Source organism: Strongylocentrotus purpuratus, unplaced genomic scaffold (assembly GCF_000002235.5).
Source record: "Strongylocentrotus purpuratus isolate Spur 01 unplaced genomic scaffold, Spur_5.0 spur5_contig_865, whole genome shotgun sequence".
Taxonomy (NCBI): Eukaryota; Metazoa; Echinodermata; class Echinoidea; order Camarodonta; family Strongylocentrotidae; genus Strongylocentrotus; species Strongylocentrotus purpuratus.
In genome coordinates, this window is record NW_022145574.1 from 109983 (window position 1) to 129509 (window position 19527).

Consider the following 19527-nt stretch of genomic DNA (forward strand, 5'->3'; position numbering starts at 1 on the left):
GCTGGCTCTTGATTTAAATATTTGCCTATGGATTTCACCTACTTTTTAGGCCTATACCTCCAAGTCATCTTGAATTCTTTTTAAGTTAGTGATTATGCTAGATCTGTATAAATATCGTTATCTCTGTTAATAAATCAACGTAATAAAAAAAAAAAGAGCTATTGGTTAATTCTGCTTTCAGTAATCTGTCTCCAGCTAACTCCACTGTAAGAATTGCCTATTTCTATGAACATAACTGTAATTATCACCATTCTTAATTTATTATTCAATTGAAGTAAACCAATCGCCACTCTTAAAAAGCTGAGGCTCTAGCTGTCTTCACTCTTGATGCGATTGAGCCGGACTATCGCTGCTTTCCTTTCAATCGCAAACCTAAAAACTGTTAAATCTTTCTTTAGGACTGAGTGTGATTAGAAAACATAAATCCTTTCTTGATTTCAGTTGTAGTTTTATTGTAGTTTTATTTCCATTTCAAATATTTCAATTCTTTCCGACCGATTACAAAACACGAATCGTCGATTGATGTCAACTCCTTCCTCTATTTACATTTTGAATAGTTTTATTTTTTCCTATTGATTGAAAAACCGAAATATTTGCTCGATGTCAGTTGGTTGTTTTACTTCAGATTTCACCCCCTTTTACATTCTTTCCTGTTGATTGAAAAACATAAATCCTTGCTCGATGTCAACTTCTTGTTTTCTCTCCCATGTCAGCTATTTCAAGATAAATTTCGCAGAAGAACCAAGATGTTTGGCGGAAAAAAGTCCACCCCAATCATCCTTCTCGTCATTCTACTTCTTCAGGATGCGCGCCGATGTTCTGCAGGGCTACCGATACCCAGCGGTGTCACTTTCCTGGGTATCGGGTATAACATCGTCGAGGGTAACCCTGAAGGGGGCGACATGGCCACCGGGGGCGTTGACCCCGGACTCCTGGTTAGTCGGTCGATCTTCGTCATGACGTACGACGACGGTAAGATCACTAACGATGGAAAGTACCAGATCCCGGACGAGGTTAACTTTGAACTTCGGGACGCCGCCTTTACCTCGTCTTCAGCGACCACCTTTCATGGTACTTCCAGTTATGCCAAGAAGCTTTCAGCTCAGGTGTCTGTTGGTGGTGAGTTATTTCAATTTCAATCCAAAGTCTAGCAATTATATATTTTCAACATTTTTTCTTTCATATTTACATGATTTTTTAAATCATTAAATGTATATAACAAGAGAAAGCAGTTTTATCGTAGTAACGATGATAATAGTATACTCACAACAATGATAATGAAAATAATAATGATTATGGTTATTACAAAAAGTGAATAATGATTTAAAAGCGCATAATAAAACAAAATCATGTCTCTATGTGCTTTACAAATATGATGGAGAATGAAGAATCTAAAAACTATGTAAAGTACCGAGAAATATTAAAGGTACAAACCAGTTTTGGAAACGCCCCCCTCTCAAAAAATAAAATGGAAGCTCTTATTACCAATCATTTAAAAGAATATGTTTTGACTAATACATGATGAAACAAATTTTGCCGGGAAACTGCATGCTACTAATTGATATATTTGGTAAATTAGTCGACCTATTGGGATGTGATAGATATAACGCACGTGCCGCGCACGTGTGCGTAGTCTCATATACATCTTTCTACGTGTACAGTGCTTGTAACTTTACGAAGACTAGGCCGAATTTCTTATCATTTTGATGATTCCAGAACCTTGCAGTACACACCAATACTTATAATTATATGCTAGATGATGACTTTCCAAACGCTTTTTAGTATCAGAGGCTAAAGTCCATGTTTCACTACCATGCATAAGTACTGGGTATATGTAACAATTCAATACTCTTATTCTGGTCCTCATACTCATTGTTCGATTTGTCAGAATTTTGCCTAGCTTTGAAAATGCAGATTTAGCGAGAGCTATCCTTCTCTTGATCTCTGTCTCACATCTGGCATCCTCGGTGACCATGCTGCCGAGGTAGATTAATGAGGAGACTTGTTTAATAATCTGTTCTTTCAGTTCCAAGTTACATTTTGGACTGCTCTTCTTAGAGACCACCAGGCACTTTGTCTTGGTATAGTTGATCTCTAGTCCCATTCTCTCACTTTCGTTTACAACTACATTCAGGAGTCTCTGGAGATCTTTCTCCGATTCAGAACATAAAACAGTGTCATCAGAATGTTTAATATTTGTGATTGAATGGCCACCCACTTGTATCCCATTTTCATCTTCCAATTCTCTTAGAATGATTTCACTATACATATTGAACAGGTCCGGCGACATAACACAACCCTGTCTGACTCCCCGTCTGATGTTAATATATTCACTACACTCTCCTTCTACCCTGATGCATGCAAACTGATTCCAATATAGACTTTGTAGCAGTCTCAGATCTTTCCTATATATATCAAGCTTTTTCATTTCTTCAAAAAGTTCTGAATGTTTTACTTTATCAAAAGCCTTTGAATAATCTATAAAACACATGTACACCGTAGGTGCACACATGAATATTAGGGACTTTTAGATTCGCACGAAGACAATGGGGATTGCTACGCTCGACGTCCTTTTAATGCACTGCCTTGAATGGACGTCACACGTATCAGTCCACGCAAATTAATCTAAAGGCCGGTCACACAGCCCTCCGGCGGGCGTATCGCGGCCGAATCACGGCCAAAAATTTCTGCAAGTGAAGCAGACGCTGTTGGACGCTTTGAGGTCGCGATAAAGACGCGATACAGCCGTACTTTACCCGTCGTTACACGCGGTAAGAAATTCACACGCGGTTGGCCGCGCGAAAAAGTTTTGGGCTGCCCAAAAATTTAGACCGCGGGTAATCGCGGGCGGTACACGTGGTACACACGCGGTAAAGACGCGGTACAGACGCGGAACGAACGTGCTAGGACGTGCTACGGCCGCGGTTAAGACGTGGTTACACGCGGAATTGGACGCGAAATTTTAGCGGGTAATCGCGGGTGGAGCACGGTCATAGCACGTTTGTTCCGCGTCTGTACCGCGTTGTTATCACGTGCATTAGCGTGTGTACCGCGTGTAAGCGTGGTAGGCCGCGGTACCGCCGCGCTTCACCCGCGATAAGGACGCGGAACGGTCGTCGGCGTCTGTTCCGCGGGCATACCACGGGTAAACCGCGGGTAAGCCAATTTTGCACATTTTTCCACCACGGGCAACCGCGGGCAAAAAAAAATCGCGAAATTTTACCCGCGATACAGACGCGAAAGGCTGTGTGACCGGGCCTTAAGAGTCCCTACTGATTCGTAACATGAGCACGTATTCCTGTCGGTGGGTTTTACAATTTTATCAGAAATGACCGTTATCTGCCCATGCGAAGATAGTATTTACGACAATGCTTATTGGTGCGAACTGCAAGGTTCTGGAATAATCAAAATGATCAAGTATTTAGCCCAGTCTTGGAAAAGTAACAAGCACTGTACACAGAAAAATGTATATGGGACTACACAAACAAGCATAAAAACCGGGCTTCGTTTTTAAGCTGTTACTGTCTTGTCATATTTAGAATATGAAGGCATTTGGAGAGCCATGCTTTTCAGGGAACATTCTTTTATCTGATTTTCTTCCACACTTGCATAATAACAATGATAACGCTCACAAATTATTTTCACCTCTCCCCAGAACTCAACCTTCTCTTTTGAATGCCATAAAAATCTCTAACTCGATATATTTACATTACTGTAATTTTTTTTGTTTACATTAAGAATGGTTCAAGTTCGAATACTAAAAGGTAGTGTATCCCTTTTGCAGCCAACATCAAATTTTAAAGAACTTTGCAGGAAATATCAATATGTCGCGTATGTCCTATCTGTGAGATTTAAACATGAGCAGTGTCCTATAATCCAATTATGCAAGAAATCCCGTTTACTTTCTAGACTTCACTGTCAGACACTATTGAGTGACTGACTGACTTATTTTTTCTTTTGGAATAACATACATAACATGAGCTGTAAAGGGTACCTGAACCTTTGTCTTTTTCAATAACCCACTTCTTGAAACGACCAAAATTAAACTAATTGAATCTTTGCGCAGCACAAAACGTACGACCATTCGGTACAAGGGTAAAACAGTCAGACTATTTAATTAAACGAGCGCGCTCGCTAAATTCGATTCGACAACTAACGGTCGATATTTTCCCACAAAAGACATTTGTTAGCACTTTTGTTTTCAGGGGAGAATCGAAATTAGTATTCTTTTTCAAATGCCGTTGGAATTTAAACTTTTCATTTGTTGGGCCTGAAAATGGGACAAAGTAGGCCTACCTTTAAACAATACATATAGAGATCAATTGATCATTCAGTGATACTTGTACAAATAACGATGAACCTAATACACCAGTATTTTTATCATTCATATAATAAAACATGATTTTAAAAATCCTTCATTTCTTTTCAGGTGGATATAGCGGCTTGTTTGCTAGTGTTGAATTCGCCGCAAGCGCCCGTAAGTAATTCACAAATTATTATGATAATGTTCGTATATTGTAATGCAGCTATGAAAAATAAATCGCAAAAGTATTATATTCTGCACACAAAATGAGTCATCAGCAAAAACGTAGCCTATACATTATTAAAGGGAAAGTCCACCCTGAAATTAAGTTAGTTTTAATAGGAGTAGAAAAATGAGAGAAACAAGTCGGTGAAAGTTTGAGCAAATTCCGATTAAAAATAAGGAAGTTAGGATTTTTGAAGTTGTGATCAATCAAACACAAATTGGCAACTCTATGACGTATCATGCGAGCTCAACTTCCATTTGCTCAGTACTAAAAAAATCTAAAATTTTCATTTTCCCTCAAGAAAAATTTCAACCATACATGCACCCTAAATATAATAATTGCAAATATGTTTCTATACTCCCCCTGCAAGGAACAAATATATATTCCGTCATCAATAACGAAAAAACATGATTTTATGGAATATTATGCACAAAGTAAATGAAGGAGAGCTCGTATAATAAGTCACAGAGTTGCCAATTTGTATTTGATTGATCACAACTTCAATAATTCATAACTTTCTTATTTTCATTCAGAATTTGCTCAAACTTTCACTCACCTGATTTTCTTATTATTCTGCCTCTATCGAAACAAACTTATTTTTGGGGTGGACTTTCCCTTTAAAGGGATATAGACAGTCACACACACTTTTTCCCACGTAATTTTTTAATTTTTATTTCATTCATTATCAAAGCAATACTAACAATTCTCAAAATACAATTCAGTTTGCTGCATGCAAAATTCGTAAATTACGATTAAAACAGATTTGGGGAATGAAATCAGTTACAACATTTAAACAAGAACCACACACACACACGCACACGCTCACATACACACACACACACACTCACACGCACACAGACGCATGCCAGGCATGAGCGTAATACTCAATATTATGAATTTGTTTATTATTACTTTTTTCAGGTTATCAAAAAATCGAGTCGCGAACGAGCAGCGAAGGTTATATCTACTACGCGAATGAAACCGTATCAAACTATGGCAACGCGCGTTACTTGACGGAGCTTGCAGGTCCTGACAATTACACCCTCAACAACGGATTTGTTTCTACCGCATGCCGTCTACCAACGGCTTACGCTGAGGATGACTACATGACTTTCCTCGAGACCTGGGGAACTGTAAGGAACAGCATATTTTTTCAAAATCAACATTTTTTCTTCTTAATTATTTGGTTTTAAATCAAAGCGAAGTTAAACTTCATGTCTGATTGGTATTATTTTTATTTGCAAAAAAATTTAAAGATGAAATTCACTTCCCTTTATACAGGTTATGAAAGCTCAATCTGACATTATTTCAGCTTAAAGGTAAAGACCAGTATTGGAAACCCCCCAATTTCAAAAAATGAAATGGAAGCTCTCATTACCAATCATGTGAAAGAATATGTTTTGACTAATACATAATGATAAAAAAATTTCCGGGAAACCGCCTACTAATTCATATATTTGGTAAATTTGTTTCTCTCATGGTCTGTGAGAGATATAGGGTAGTCCCATATACATCTTTCTGTGTATAGTGCTTGTAACTTTACGAAGAATGGGCCAAATTTCTTATCATTTTGATGATTCCAGAACCTGAGATGCTAGATGCTAGATGATCAACCTTTTCTGATCGATTCCACAATGTTTCTTTCACAATGCAATCGCATGACCATAACTGGTCTTTACCTTTAATAAAAGGTTTGTTAAATTTCTCAGTCGAGCGCATACCAAACAATAAACTAAAAATACTTGAAATGTTAAATGCCATTAAATATCTCATTTTTGTATAGGAAAAAATTCTCCCCTGTTAATCAGTTGGTCTCAATGAAGGCAGTTAAAAACAGGCACGTACGCAGGAGGGGGGGGGGGTGGATTTGGGTACCCCCCCTTAATATTTTGTTATGTGTGTGTTTTAGAGGAAACCCCCCCCTTGCTAATCGATGACCTAAAAAAGGTTACCCCCCCCCAACGGAACGAAATGTTAATCGGTCAAATTTCCAAATTTTGGGACCCCCCCAACAAAATGTCCTCTTACCCCCCCCCCTCCGTTTATTCAGCGGCTGACTGAGTCGTTGCGAAATTTTCGGCCCGATTTGAAATTGTTAAAACCGCCCCCCCCCCCCCCCCCCCCCCCCCCTTGAAAAAATCCTGCGTTCGCGCCTGGTTAATTAAGAGAAAGATATAAATGGAAGTTTGAGCATATTGCAATTAAAAGAAGAAAATCATAAATTTTCAAAATTTGTAATCAATAAAATCAAAACAAATCCCAGACATTTCTTTAAAAACTTACTCCAATAATAGATGACACTACGAATTCTGATAGGACGTTCATGGTTCAGAAAGCAGTGGCTACTTTTGTTAAACGTTTGAATATATGACGTAAAAAATAATAATATGCATTACAGTTAACTTACGTTTTTAAGGAAATCTAAAGAAGCTAAAGCCGAAAGAAAATCATCTTTATGTATGAAGAGTATTTTGTCATCGATGTATCCATGTTTCGTTTCATATTTCTGTTCTTTGTGAACTTTGTCTGAGCCTTCACTTTACATGTGACCAAACCAAATATCCATGTTGAATGACATTGGACAAATAAATATATTGAATTGAATGGAATTGAATTAAAAAAATGAACCTAACTTCGAGGGAAACTAATTTGAGTGTTCTTTGTTTTGACAGCATGTCGTCACCGAGGTGGATCTAGGAACCAGGGAGGGTTCGAACTATGAGGAGCATAGGGCGGACTTCGTCTCGTACGCTTCAACAAATGTAAGACTACATTGCAAGAGAAAATAATGGGAGTATTTGTATTCTTGTCTTTTTTTTCCTCTCATTTATTTATCTATACTTACGTTCTTATTCATAGAGATAAATTTTTATTTTTATTCATTTATCTATCAATTTAATGTTTCCACCGTTGGATGAAACACCCGGAACATATGATTCCACTAAGCAAGTTTATATACAATGCCCTTTGCGAGCGTTTGTTTCTAGTGATACTGCTGCTACTCCGACTACTCCTACTACTAGTACTACGATTAATAATAATAGTAATATAATAATGATTGTAACAGTAACAGGATCAAAATAATATAATGACAATAATGGATATCTTCATGATCACAGGTCGGTGGTAGTGTCAGCGCTGGAGGGTCATATATGGGCTTCAGCGCCTCGCTTTCGGTTGAAATGGATTCCTTCAACAGCGGAATGCAGAGTGGCTCCAGTTTCGGTAGCATGTACTCCTCCTATAGGGTTGGAAGCCTTAGTCTGAATGGTGTGAAATAGAATCTTTATTTTATTGATTTTATGTTAATTATGTACCAAAATCATTGTTATTTTGTAAGGATAACTTTTTACAAGCCATTTATGTGCTTATCATGATACTCTCACTTCTGTCCGACAAATCATTTCTACCTCCATTTTGTCCTTATTTCTTTCTGATTTTCCTCATCACCGTTGGCCTACTGTTTTCCAATACGCATCATTATTTTGTTTTAATATTATTCTTATTATATGAAAATGTATATGATGAGGACATCATTTCAATCCGTGATTATGATACATATCATTTATCTCATAATGGAATAGCTGAACATCAAATAAAATCGAATATAAAATATCATCTTATCCATATATTAAAGGTACTATGTCCCTTTTGCAGCCAACCTCAAATTCTGTAGAACTTTGCAGGAATTGTGAATATGTCATGTATGTCCTATCTGTGAAATTTAAACGTTAGCAGTGTCCTCATATTCAAATTATGCAAGGAAACCCGTTTACTTGCTAGACTTCACTGTCAGACACTATCGAGTGACTGACTGGCTTTTTTTCTTTTTTGGTAATAACATACATGAAAAGAGTTGTAAAGGGTACATGAGCATTTGTCTACATCAATAACTCACTTCTTGTGATGGCCAAGATTAAACTGATTGAATCTTTGCGCAGCATAAAACATATGACCATTCGGTACAATTGTCTGAAAATCAAGACTATTACTATTGGGCTCTATAGCCCTAAAGTCGATTTGACAACTAATAGTCATTATTTTCCCACTTGAAGACATTTTCAAGCCCCACCTTTTTTAGGGAAGTTCTAAATAAGTATTATCTTTCAAATGCAGTTGGAATTTAACTTTTTCATTTTTTGGCCTGCAAATGGGACATAGTACCTTTAACAACAAATCATTAAATAAAATCTAATTTAACAAACTAAAACAAAGTCGTTCAAGTAAAATCAGATGAAATCAAACCGAATCAAATCATTCAAACCAAATCAATTCAAATTAAACAAAATTAAATCTAATCAAACAAAACCAAATTAATCATATGAAATGAAATTAAATGAAATCTATTCTTATCCAATCAAATCTTTCCAGAGCCAATCAGCTTGAAACTCGTCGACATGCATGAGCTATTTGGTGAGGATTACTGGACCCAGATGCAGGCTTACATCGATTCTGGGCACTGCTCGGCATCATGGAATAGGACGGCGGCTGCGGAGAATGTATTGACGGCTTTGAAGAGCTATCGGAATTGGAAGAAGATACACGACAGCACGAGTTGGTTTTGTTTCCTTATTCTTTTTCTCTTTTTGCACTCGAAATTTGTAATAATAATAATAACCTTTCAAATAAACCGCTTAAGACCAACCGTTAAAAATTTACGCGACCGACCCAAACGCTGACAGCGTTATAGTCATGCGCGATATATGTTATCTGTAGTTGTCAGCTAGTACGTGCCATCGAATTCGAAGAGATTGGCCAACCCGGTTTGAGTTGGGCACAATATGCCGAATAACGCCTCATTCGCTTACAATCATGCTCATACTTAAGGCATTTAAAACCTAGAAAGAGAGGAGCAATGCAGATAAAACACCTTGCCGAAGGACACAAGTCCCCCCCCCCCCCCCCCCCACCCACTCCCTGGAGATAATAATACTGCTGGCAGGGATATTTCAAGATTTCAATTCAATTCTTAAAACTGCCTATATGACTAAATTTTCAGCAAATTTACGCGAAAGTAGCCAAATATGTTTTTGTACATCTTACCATCAAACCTGACTACCACTGAAGGCAAACACAAAAACTGGCCACTGTAAACGGGTGGCCTTTGTAGACAGGTTCTTCAACACAGTCATGTTTCCTTCATAAGGGGTGCAATATAGGTGACCACTAAGATTAAGGTTTGATTGTAGACTGTTTTTCATATTTGCAAATATTACAAACAGTCTAACTTCGAGATTTCAACGGATTTATCAAAAAATAGTTTTTAAAGCAAGCGACATGAGTGCCAGAGCTAGATGATACATGCTCTTTACAAGGCTTTCATTTCAATTATTGCCACTGAATGATGATAATAATCTGGATTTGTATATCGCTTTAATAATAAGAAATACTGTCTCTAAGCGCTTTATATAATTATATTATAACCCCGGGCATCGGATTCATTCACGAACAATGTGCACCATATCCACTCCCTGTGGAGTATTCCTACTATTTGGTCACCATGAGGGCAATTATTAACACAAATGTTTTCGCCATCCTACCTGGTCCCCATTTTTCTCCTAATTGGTATGGGTGGCAAATGTAGATTAATGCATTGGCAAAGAACATGAGTGCCGTGTCGGGGATCGAACACACGACCTTTGCGTTTCAAGTCAAGTGTTTAAACCACTCGGACACGACACCTCTACTCAGGCGCGTACGCAGGATTTTTTCAAGGGGGGGGGGGGGGGGGTTTTAACATTTATAAATCGGTCCGAAAATTTCGCAACGACTCAGCCAGCCGCTGAATAAGCGGGGGGGGGGGGGGGGGGGGGGGGGGGGGGGGGGGGGGGGGGGGGGTAAGAGGACACATTTTTTTTTTTTTGGTCCCAAAAAAATCGCAACGACTCAGCCGACCGCTGAATAAGCGGGGGGGGGGGGGGGGGGGGGGGGGTAAGAGGACACTTTTTTTTTTTTTTTTTGGTCTCGAAATTTGGAAATTTGACATTTTGCTCCGTTGGGGGGGGGGGGGGGGGGGGGTAAGGTCACCTTTTTTAGGTCGGCCACACAAAAAAATTCCAAAGGGGGGTTTAACCCCCCCAAACCCCCCCCCCCCCCCTGCGTACGCGCCTGCCTCTACTTAAACCCTCTGTTAGCCCCCACATGTCGATCGGCTGACAGGAGTCTCACTCCAGTTAGGCTCAATCAAGACAGACGGCTCAAAGGGTAGAACTGCGACGAAAAATGATCACAAGATGCTTCCTTAATTGCACACAGTTCCTGGTTAAACAAATGGCATGGGACTAAAAAGGCGTCAGGTAGGAAATGTTGGGACCATGCAATTAAACAAAGGAATATACGCCATATCGTATCCAACTGAAACTAAGTGGCCAAAACTCTGTGTGTATGACCATGATAAACAGCTCTGGCTCGTTCAATATCTATTTTAATGAAATTGAGAAAATTAGATCGGTTCTACATTGATTTCTTCCAGACCCGGATGTGACGATTCCCCTGACCTGGCCCGATGGCATGTACGGACTTACCCGACCCAACGATGGTTGTCCCAACAAGGAGTTCACCTGGAACGAGGGATCTACATACCAGGATACAGAGGATGATAATGGTGGCACCAACTCATGGAGTGATCCTATTCACATGACAGGGCAAGACTCCAGTGGCATGACGCAGAACTTTTGTATCAAAACCGTCACGAACGTTAATGAGAAATCGAAGTGGACCTGCATGGCAGCCCGGAGGCTACTGCATCTACAAGTACGGTGGCAGTTGCCCTGCAGGTAGTTCACGTTTAATATTGTTCAATTTAAAAGTAATTCACGATGTCGGTATATGACTCTGATGTTCATCCAATTCATTTTTGCGATAGAAGCACAATAAAGTTTACATCACGCACACGCGCCCACCCAAGCACACGGCTTCACACATAATATATTTGGGTAGGATGTAGGATTTGCGAAAGGTTCTTCTTTAAATTTCATATTTCATTGTTTTTGTCCTGGCATAATGCACGTGGACTTTGGTGTTTACTGGCGTGTATTCATCAAATCTTTATCATCGTGATCCGTCATAGGCGGTTTAATATTAGGGGCTTTTCGTTTGTGTGGACGAGGACACCGTTCCCGTCCTCTAACGATGCGAATTGGAATCAGACATCCGTCCTGTTCACTACCTTATAACCCACGGGTGGCCAACCTTTTAAAGCTCACGGGTCACAGCTAACGATTGGCATAACTTAGCGGGCCTAAGGTAGTGTTCTCCCCCCTAACATAGTCATGCAATACGTGTACACCTGCAATTTTGCAAAAACAAACAAGCAAACAACAAAATCAGTGGAAAAAAAAAATCAGGCTTACTTTTTTGTGTGATTTCTAGGGGGGGGGGGGATTTGATGGACAAGTTTTAGCAAGTTAGACCGGTCACTAATTGTCAGGTCTTGTTAAGTCTAGCTTCACCCTGTAACTCTCCATAATTTGCTAGATGCAGCGTGTCATAATGCCCATTACATTCACACTCTGGTGACAAATAATGCAAAGTGGGTTACTTTGATTTGATTTTGATTTTGATTTAACCCTCAACTTAGATACAACAATACAAATAAAAATGAAAAAGAGAGACTTGCAGAGAAGAAAAGGAAAGGGGAGAGAAGGAGCGTTGGTAATAATACAATAAATCTCATACATCTGCTGATTGAATGCAGGTTCGTTCATGAATGGAAAAACGATGCTAGGTCATGGACGATTACACATCATTGTTGAATATACTGTGGCGGACACGTATTCGCCACCTTGGCTTGACACGGAGTATTTGTCAGGATGCCCCGTATCCGGCCAGGCGCTCTCCGTCCGTTTGGACAAAATATATGCCCGTAGCTTAATGGCTGGAGTTATTAACTGCTCACACGTATCTCAACAATCATTCGTCCATCGACTACAATCGGTCACCTAAACGTCTCGTTCACAGCATCAATCAATTGAGCATCCTTCGAACAATCAATTTCCCTTGTCAACACTTGTCACAGGTTCTCGTCCCTTGGTTTCACTGCTCCAAGAAATCAAACCAATCATGATGTGTAGGTTGAAAGTCTTTATTGCGATCCATTCAACAATCGGGTAAACTCAGTACAAGTACAGTGCAAACTATGTGAGACTTAGCTTAGAGGCTTAGGCCAGGCCAACGGCCAGGCCAACTATCAGGCCAACTATCAGGCCAATTATCAGGCCAATTATCAGGCCAACTATCAGGCCAATTATCAGGCCAGCCTCGGTGAGGCTGGCCTGTATCGGATACAGTGCAGTGGAAAGCCCTAGATGCACAACCCTGACCATCGTAACAATTTCCCAATACATAACCGTATAAAAGAACAATTATGTCCTCGTTAGTAAAACAACACTTCAACACAACATTTCTACTAATCCCATAAAATCTTCACATATAATCTTCAGTATAACCCCTCATTCCTGATTAGATCACTACTATACAAGTAATATATCCAAAAGAAACATGATAATTGCACCAACATGATCAAAATATGTCATTTATGCTCATTTTCCTTCAGTTTGGTAATTGCTAAATCAACGATGCACCATATTGCTATAGCGCATGCTCGTACAACAGAAAATGCTTAACCTTCGTCCAATACTAAAACACTGATTTGTTACAATACAGTCAATGAACACACGAACATGAATACAGTAGAATTACACACTATGAAGAAATACTTCACAGATCAATCTGATTTTATGTTTCTGCCTTCATCAGAAACCTTCCTTTTCTTCGCGGGTCTCGAAGTCGATGCCTTGTTGGTTGTTATTTCAAACAAAATCAAGGATACGGCAGAAAGAATATCCTAATCTTATTAGTTGTACAATGTACATATCATTGAACGCGGTTTAAAGGGAAGGGGACTATCCAGTTTACGATTCGGATTCATGAGAAAATTCAATGGCGGGAGAAAAGGGTTGTAAGTTTCAAGACAAGTATGGCATTTCAAACATGGCATTTCAATTCACAACATTTGTATATTTACAAATGTTACTGCGGGCGGAAATTACGAACTGAAATTAACACTGCGAGTGATGTTAATGTCGTTAATGTAATGGAATGAGAGGAAATTTGAGGAGTTTTGTATCAACCAAGTAGTCAATTTGTTGTGAATGATGAAAACAAATTATGGAAATAGAGATTGCTGTGTGTAAATGTTTTACCCTATTTCATCACTGCTATGCGGGCCGCATTTCATTGATAAGCTATTTTTATATTTAATTTTTCAAAGCTCCGCGGGACGCGCCAAAAGAGCTAGCTCACGGGCCGCAACAAGAGCTTTTCACCTTTCCTGACCTTTCCCCATCATCTAGCTGACCTCTTAGCTTAATCCGACCTCTTAGCTTAATCCGACCTTTTATTTTCCTCTGACATTACACGTTTCCCTACCTTTCACTTTTATCTGACCTCAATTTTTCAAACAGACTTCGCGGAAGGCTATTTTTACGGTGGGGCCATGCTTGCTAGAGAATCACTCTTTTGCCTTCGACATTTTACCACTTTCTACATTTTTGCCTTTGAGCTTTCATTTATCAAACATTTCGCCTTCATCTGATCGTTTGTTTTAAGAATTGGCTGAGTTTTCATCGTTTTTTACCTTTCGCTTTTATATCATTTTTTTTTGTCTTGACCGACCTTTTAAAAAAAACACTGATATTCCACCTTTTCTGACCTCTTAACTTTATCTGACCTTTCATCTTTATCAGACCTTTTTATCACCTATGTCACCGGCCTTCGCAGTTATATTTACTAGGACGATGAAAACAAGGATACACTTGCTCTTATGGTGGCACCTTGCTAGTCTAGTTCTGGACTCTATATTGACTTTTGTTATTCGCCGACTATAAACGTTAAGCCGAGTGATGGCGCGATCCTTAGTGATTGCACGATCCCCACAATCACTCGGCTTAAAGCTAAACTTTAGTACTGGTAATGCGATTGCATTGTGAAAGAAATGGTGTGGAAAGGATCAGAAACAGTTGATCATGTAGCATGTAAGTATTGGTGTGCACTGCAAGGTTCTGGAGTCATCAAAATCATAATAAATTTGACCTAGTCTTGGTAAAGTAACAAACACTCACATAGAAAGCTATATATGGGACAACACACATGGTGTCGGGGCTAGTACTACCTTGATTTCCTTGTCTTTCTATGCTCATTACTCAGCCAGTATACATTTTCTTCCAAAGTTGTTTGGCACATGTCATTTATTTGTAATCTTGAACATTCAGTGTAAGTTTCGTTTGATTCTGTGAGAATTTTTTTTTTTTTATTTACCAGTACTGGAGTTTATCTTTAACGTTAATAGTGGGGATCGCGCAATCACTAAGGATCGCGCCATCACTCGGCTTAACGTTAATAGTGGGGATCGCGCAATCACTAAGGATCGCGCCATCACTCGGCTTAACGTTTATAGTCGGCGAATAACAAAAATCAATATAGGGTCCAAAACTAGACTAGCACCTTGCCGGCTTGGAACTCATTTTCGCTATTTTCTGACCATTTAGACCCACCTTTATGTGAATGTACGCCTTTTAGCTTTGTTTTAATATATTGACCTTTCGCCTTTATATCACCTTTCCCTTCCTGTTTCCTCGACCTTCACTGAATGTATTATACTGGTGCGACGAGGACAAGAGCAACAATTAGAACTCGTACGGCGGGACTTGGCCTGCGAGAAAGTCACCCTATCACCTATATGTAATCTCTTGTTTTATCCAATCTGTTCTCTTGAGTTATCTTTCATATTTAATTGACCTATCGCCTTTCCTGACCTTTCACATTCAGCTGAAATTTGCACTTGATCTGACCTTTAACCTTTAACCTTTATCTGATTTTTGTTAACATCTTTTTCCTCAGCCTTCACCGAAGGTTGGATTTACTGGGATGATGAGGATACCAACAACCAGAACTCGAAAAGCGGGACCTTGCCGTCTGGAAGCTACGGCTACAAAGATAACACCGAATATATGTTCTGCTGTCGCAGCGATGGTGTGACTGACCAGGCCATCTTCCTACCCACCGATGATAACTTCTACCTCTTCTCACAGTTCGAGAATTGCCAGACGGTGTGTATTGAACATATTCAAAAACATATCTCACAAAAGTGTTTCTCTTTAAATGCATACTGAAAGCCCCCCCCCCCTAATGATAATTATTAAAAAAAACACATAACAAAACAAAACACTGTTTTCGCCGTAGTAAAGTGTAAATAATTTTGCAACGTTATTACAATACTTCTTGATGTTCTTTCCCCTTCTTATGATGATTATGATTATTATTATCATTATTATTATCATGATCATCTTCATCATCAACAAATATTATATCCTTTTTATTACCAGTATCATCATTGTTAATATTACTACATATTAAGTACGTCTCCATTCCATCTTACGTTACACAATTTGTATCTTGTTTAGGTGAACGGGATGACTGTATCAAAGGAATGGTTTTATTGGGACACTGAAGACCACAATAACAGCGACAGGATGTCTTCAGTACACCCTTACCAAGGCGTTTACTCTAACGGTAAAAACGTCAACCTCAACTTCTGCTACTACCAAAAAGAGTGAGGTTATTTAGCACATATTTTGATTTAACGTCTTCAATGGATAACGACCACTAACAGTGACATAGGTCAAACCATAGCTGGTAGAGTAGAGTTATATATTTATCGTACGGGAAGGTGCTATCGTTCGTAGGTTAAACAAGAAGCTTGTGTTTTGAGAAACGTGAACAAAATTGTGACTTTTTAAAATTCTTTGTTATGCTATTATGAAAGGGTGACATAGAATAAGTGTATCCTGTAGAAGATGTCTCTTCAAATTTACATCCTCATTTTCAACATAATGACAAGTAATACAGCTGAGGTTCTGGATCACACACATTTTGTGTGGTCCCATACACATTTTTGTGACTTTTAGGAAGACTAAACTGATTCATTATCATTATGATGACTATTCCGGGCTACATTAATGATTAACCTAGCTCAGTAGGCCTACGCTACATGGGTCAAACCATCGGCAGGCCTGTGTCATCAAGGGGGGAGGGGGGTGGGGTGGGGGTGGTGGCTGGTGAATTAAATACCGAATTCACATGCAACATAATTATTAGGGGAGGTTGTAGAAGAGGTCCTATTTTACTAAATAATAATAAATAAATAAATATTTCAACTCATATTTCCTACGATACACTTTTATATTTCCCCTATGGAAATAGCCTAAATAGAATGAGAACGAGCTGACTAAATTCTTCACATTTCGCAGAACTCTGCTTTCCCTTTAAGTTTAAGAAAGGATTGTCGGAATGAGCTGGGACTCACGGTGTAGTAGTTCATAAAACGGTGATAAAATTAACTTTAAGGAAAATAACAGTAAAAATATGATTTATTTTTAATGAAACGGTGTGGTTTAATGTATTTAAATTATGTAAGAATAATACTTCTAAGTAGGCTATTATATGTTAGGGCTGTAGATTTTTTTTATTGTTCCATTAATCGGCTTAATTTGAGCAATCAACAGAGATCAACTCTTTTATGCACGAATATTGGATCATGAATGTTACGTAAACTTATTTCTAAAGCAATGTGTAGTGGCCCGGGTATTTAGAACAGAAGACTGAAAGGTCACTGTATTGTTTTCATTGGTCTACTGTTTTTCTTCGCTAAAAATTAATCCGTTTCAGGACATTTAGAAGTGAAGTACTGTGGTTATGGGTATTTCTTGCAGAGGAAAATAAGTAAAAGTAGAATAAATGCATAGTGTGACGGGAACTTAATCGGATTTCATTGAGTTTCTTGTTACGGTGTTATATGATTGTCGTTATATAGCAGAAGAATGTGTTAGTGAAGAGAGGGAAAGATAGATGCAGATAGAGAGAGAGAGAGAGAGAACGGGATGAGAAAGGGAGGGGGTTTATTGAGAGTGAGGGGAAAAAGATGGAGGGGAGTTATGGAGAAAGAGAGAGAGAGAGAGAGAGAGTGAGAGAGAGAGAGAGAGAGAGAGAGAGAGAGTGTGTGTGTGTGTGTGCCTGAGATAAAATGAAGGGAGAAGAGAAGTAGAAATATAGAGATTTTAAAAGAAAGAGAGAGAGAGAGAGAGAGAGAGAGAGAGGGAGGTATTCAATATCTAAAAAAAAAAATAATGCAAAAGAAATGGAAATGTAGATAGAGAGAGAGAGTGAATATGAGCATAGAGAGCGGGGGGGGGGGGGGGGGGGGAGAGGGAGAGGGAGGGAGAGAGAGAGAGAGAGAGGAGAGCGAGATGGAGAGCGTGAGTCCGGTATGAAAGGGAATGAGGTGAAAAGTAAAGATAGATATTTAAAGAGAGAAAGAGAGATTAAAAATAAAATGAGAATGAGGGGTGGAAATATCGATAGAAGAGGTGGATCTAGACTAACTAAAGAGAAATAGAGATAGTGAGAGAGGAAGAGAAGGGGAGAAAGAGAGGAAAAGAGATAGAGAGAAAAGGGAGAGAGATTGAGATGAAGGGGAAGGAGAAAATAAGTAGTTATAGGTTGGTGAAGGAGTGTTGCTGAATAGTTAGAAAAGGTAGATGCAATAGCAAAAGGAAGAATGAATACTATAAATGAGATATTTGAGCTAAATGAAGAAGTTTAGAATAACTGATCGCGGAGAGGTGGAAACGAATGGAAAGGAAGAATGTGAAAAAATGAAAAAACATTTTGGTGACTTTTAGGAAGACTAAGCCTATTTCTTATCATGTTCATGATTCCGCAATCTCAAAGTATACATCAATATTCATGTGCTACACCATCAACCTTTTTCAATCACTTCCACAACGTTTCTTTTACAATGCAGACGCTTGACCGAAATTCAACTTTATCTTAAAATTTCATAGAGCTCCGAAATAGTTCGCTGTCCAGAATGGTATGCGGAATGGAACTATTTCTAGTCATAATTATTTCCTACGATACACTCCCGCCCCCCCCCCACTCAGTGTTATTTAGGGTACGCATATGCGAGTTCCCTCCTTTTGAAAACACCCCATAAGTCCGGTGTGTAAAGTCAATTTTGTGTGTGTGTGTGTGTGTGTGAAAAGTACCCCTTTACCGGACATTTTGGTAACACGCATGCGGTCATTCCGACCCCGGAGTGGGGGGGGGGGGGGGAAACACTTTTATATTTACCCTGTGGAAATAGCATATCAAGAATGAGAACGAGCTGACTAAATTCTTCACATTTCGCAGAACTCTGCTGTCACTTTAAGTATAAGGAAATATTTGTTTTTACTGGGATTCGCGGTTTAGTAATTTTTAAAACGGTGATAAATGAACTTTAAGGAAAATAACAGTACAAATATGATTTATTTTTAATGAAACGGGGTGGTTTAATGTACTTAAACTATGTAATAATAATGGTTCTTGGTAGGCTATAATATGTTAGGACTGTAGATTTTCTTATATTTTTCAATTAATCAGGTTAATTTGAGCAATCAGCAGAGATCAACTCTTTTATGCACGAATATTGGAATATGAAGGTTACGTTAACTTATTTCCAAAGCAAAGTGTATTTATTAGAGACTGAAAAGTCACTGATAAATGTTTTCATTGGTCTACTTCTTTTCTTCGGTAACAATTAATCTGATTCACTAAGCAGTGTACGGCTATGGTTATGGTTATTTCTTGCAGATGAAAATAAGTTAGAGTAGAATAAATGCATATTGTGACGGAAACTTAATTTAGTTTAATGGAGTTTCTTGTTACAGTGTTATGACTGTTGTTATGGAGCAGACGAATGTGCTAGTGAAGAGAGGGGGAGAGAGAGACAGAGACAGGGGTTGGAAGAGAAAAAGAGATATTAAAAATAAATTGAGAAAGAGATGGAAATATCGATAGAAAAGGTTGATCTAGGTTAAAAATTAAAGAGAAATAGAGATGGCGAGGGAGAAAAATAGAGAAAGAGAGAGATAGAGAGAGGGAAAGCGACACAGAGAAA

The 19527-nt window shown here is 38.8% G+C and overlaps 2 protein-coding genes across 3 annotated transcripts; both read left to right on the top strand.

Moving 5' to 3' along the window:
* The first annotated feature begins 956 nt into the window (after positions 1 to 956).
* Positions 957 to 7810, top strand: LOC594256. Its single transcript, XM_030973566.1, has 5 exons — positions 957 to 1119; positions 4430 to 4477; positions 5451 to 5662; positions 7202 to 7291; positions 7649 to 7810. Exons 1-5 carry the CDS (start codon positions 957 to 959, stop codon positions 7808 to 7810), a joined length of 675 nt encoding a protein of 224 aa, XP_030829426.1.
* On the top strand, positions 7734 to 16615 carry LOC100888381. Of its 2 annotated transcripts, XM_030973060.1 has the most exons (5): positions 7734 to 7799; positions 8901 to 9083; positions 11002 to 11305; positions 15429 to 15637; positions 15992 to 16615. In XM_030973060.1, the coding sequence occupies exons 3-5, from the start codon at positions 11230 to 11232 to the stop codon at positions 16142 to 16144; spliced, it is 438 nt and encodes a 145-aa protein (XP_030828920.1). In that variant the 5' UTR covers positions 7734 to 7799; positions 8901 to 9083; positions 11002 to 11229; the 3' UTR covers positions 16145 to 16615. The 2 variants fall into 2 exon arrangements, with proteins under 2 accessions (XP_030828920.1, XP_030828926.1); XM_030973066.1 differs by lacking the exons at positions 7734 to 7799; positions 8901 to 9083 and having other exon boundaries at positions 10857 to 11305.
* The last annotated feature ends 2912 nt before the right edge of the window (positions 16616 to 19527 follow it).

Coding starts and splice junctions, on each gene's coding strand:
- LOC100888381 (XM_030973060.1), top strand. CDS start 11,230: ATGAGAAATCGAAGTGGACCTGCATGGCAGCCCGGAGGCTACTGCATC. Junction 11,306..15,428: donor CGGTGGCAGTTGCCCTGCAG/GTAGTTCACGTT, acceptor CTTTTTCCTCAG/CCTTCACCGAAGGTTGGATT. Junction 15,638..15,991: donor AGTTCGAGAATTGCCAGACG/GTGTGTATTGAA, acceptor TATCTTGTTTAG/GTGAACGGGATGACTGTATC.
- LOC594256 (XM_030973566.1), top strand. CDS start 957: ATGACGTACGACGACGGTAAGATCACTAACGATGGAAAGTACCAGATC. Junction 4,478..5,450: donor TGAATTCGCCGCAAGCGCCC/GTAAGTAATTCA, acceptor TACTTTTTTCAG/GTTATCAAAAAATCGAGTCG. Junction 7,292..7,648: donor TCTCGTACGCTTCAACAAAT/GTAAGACTACAT, acceptor TCATGATCACAG/GTCGGTGGTAGTGTCAGCGC.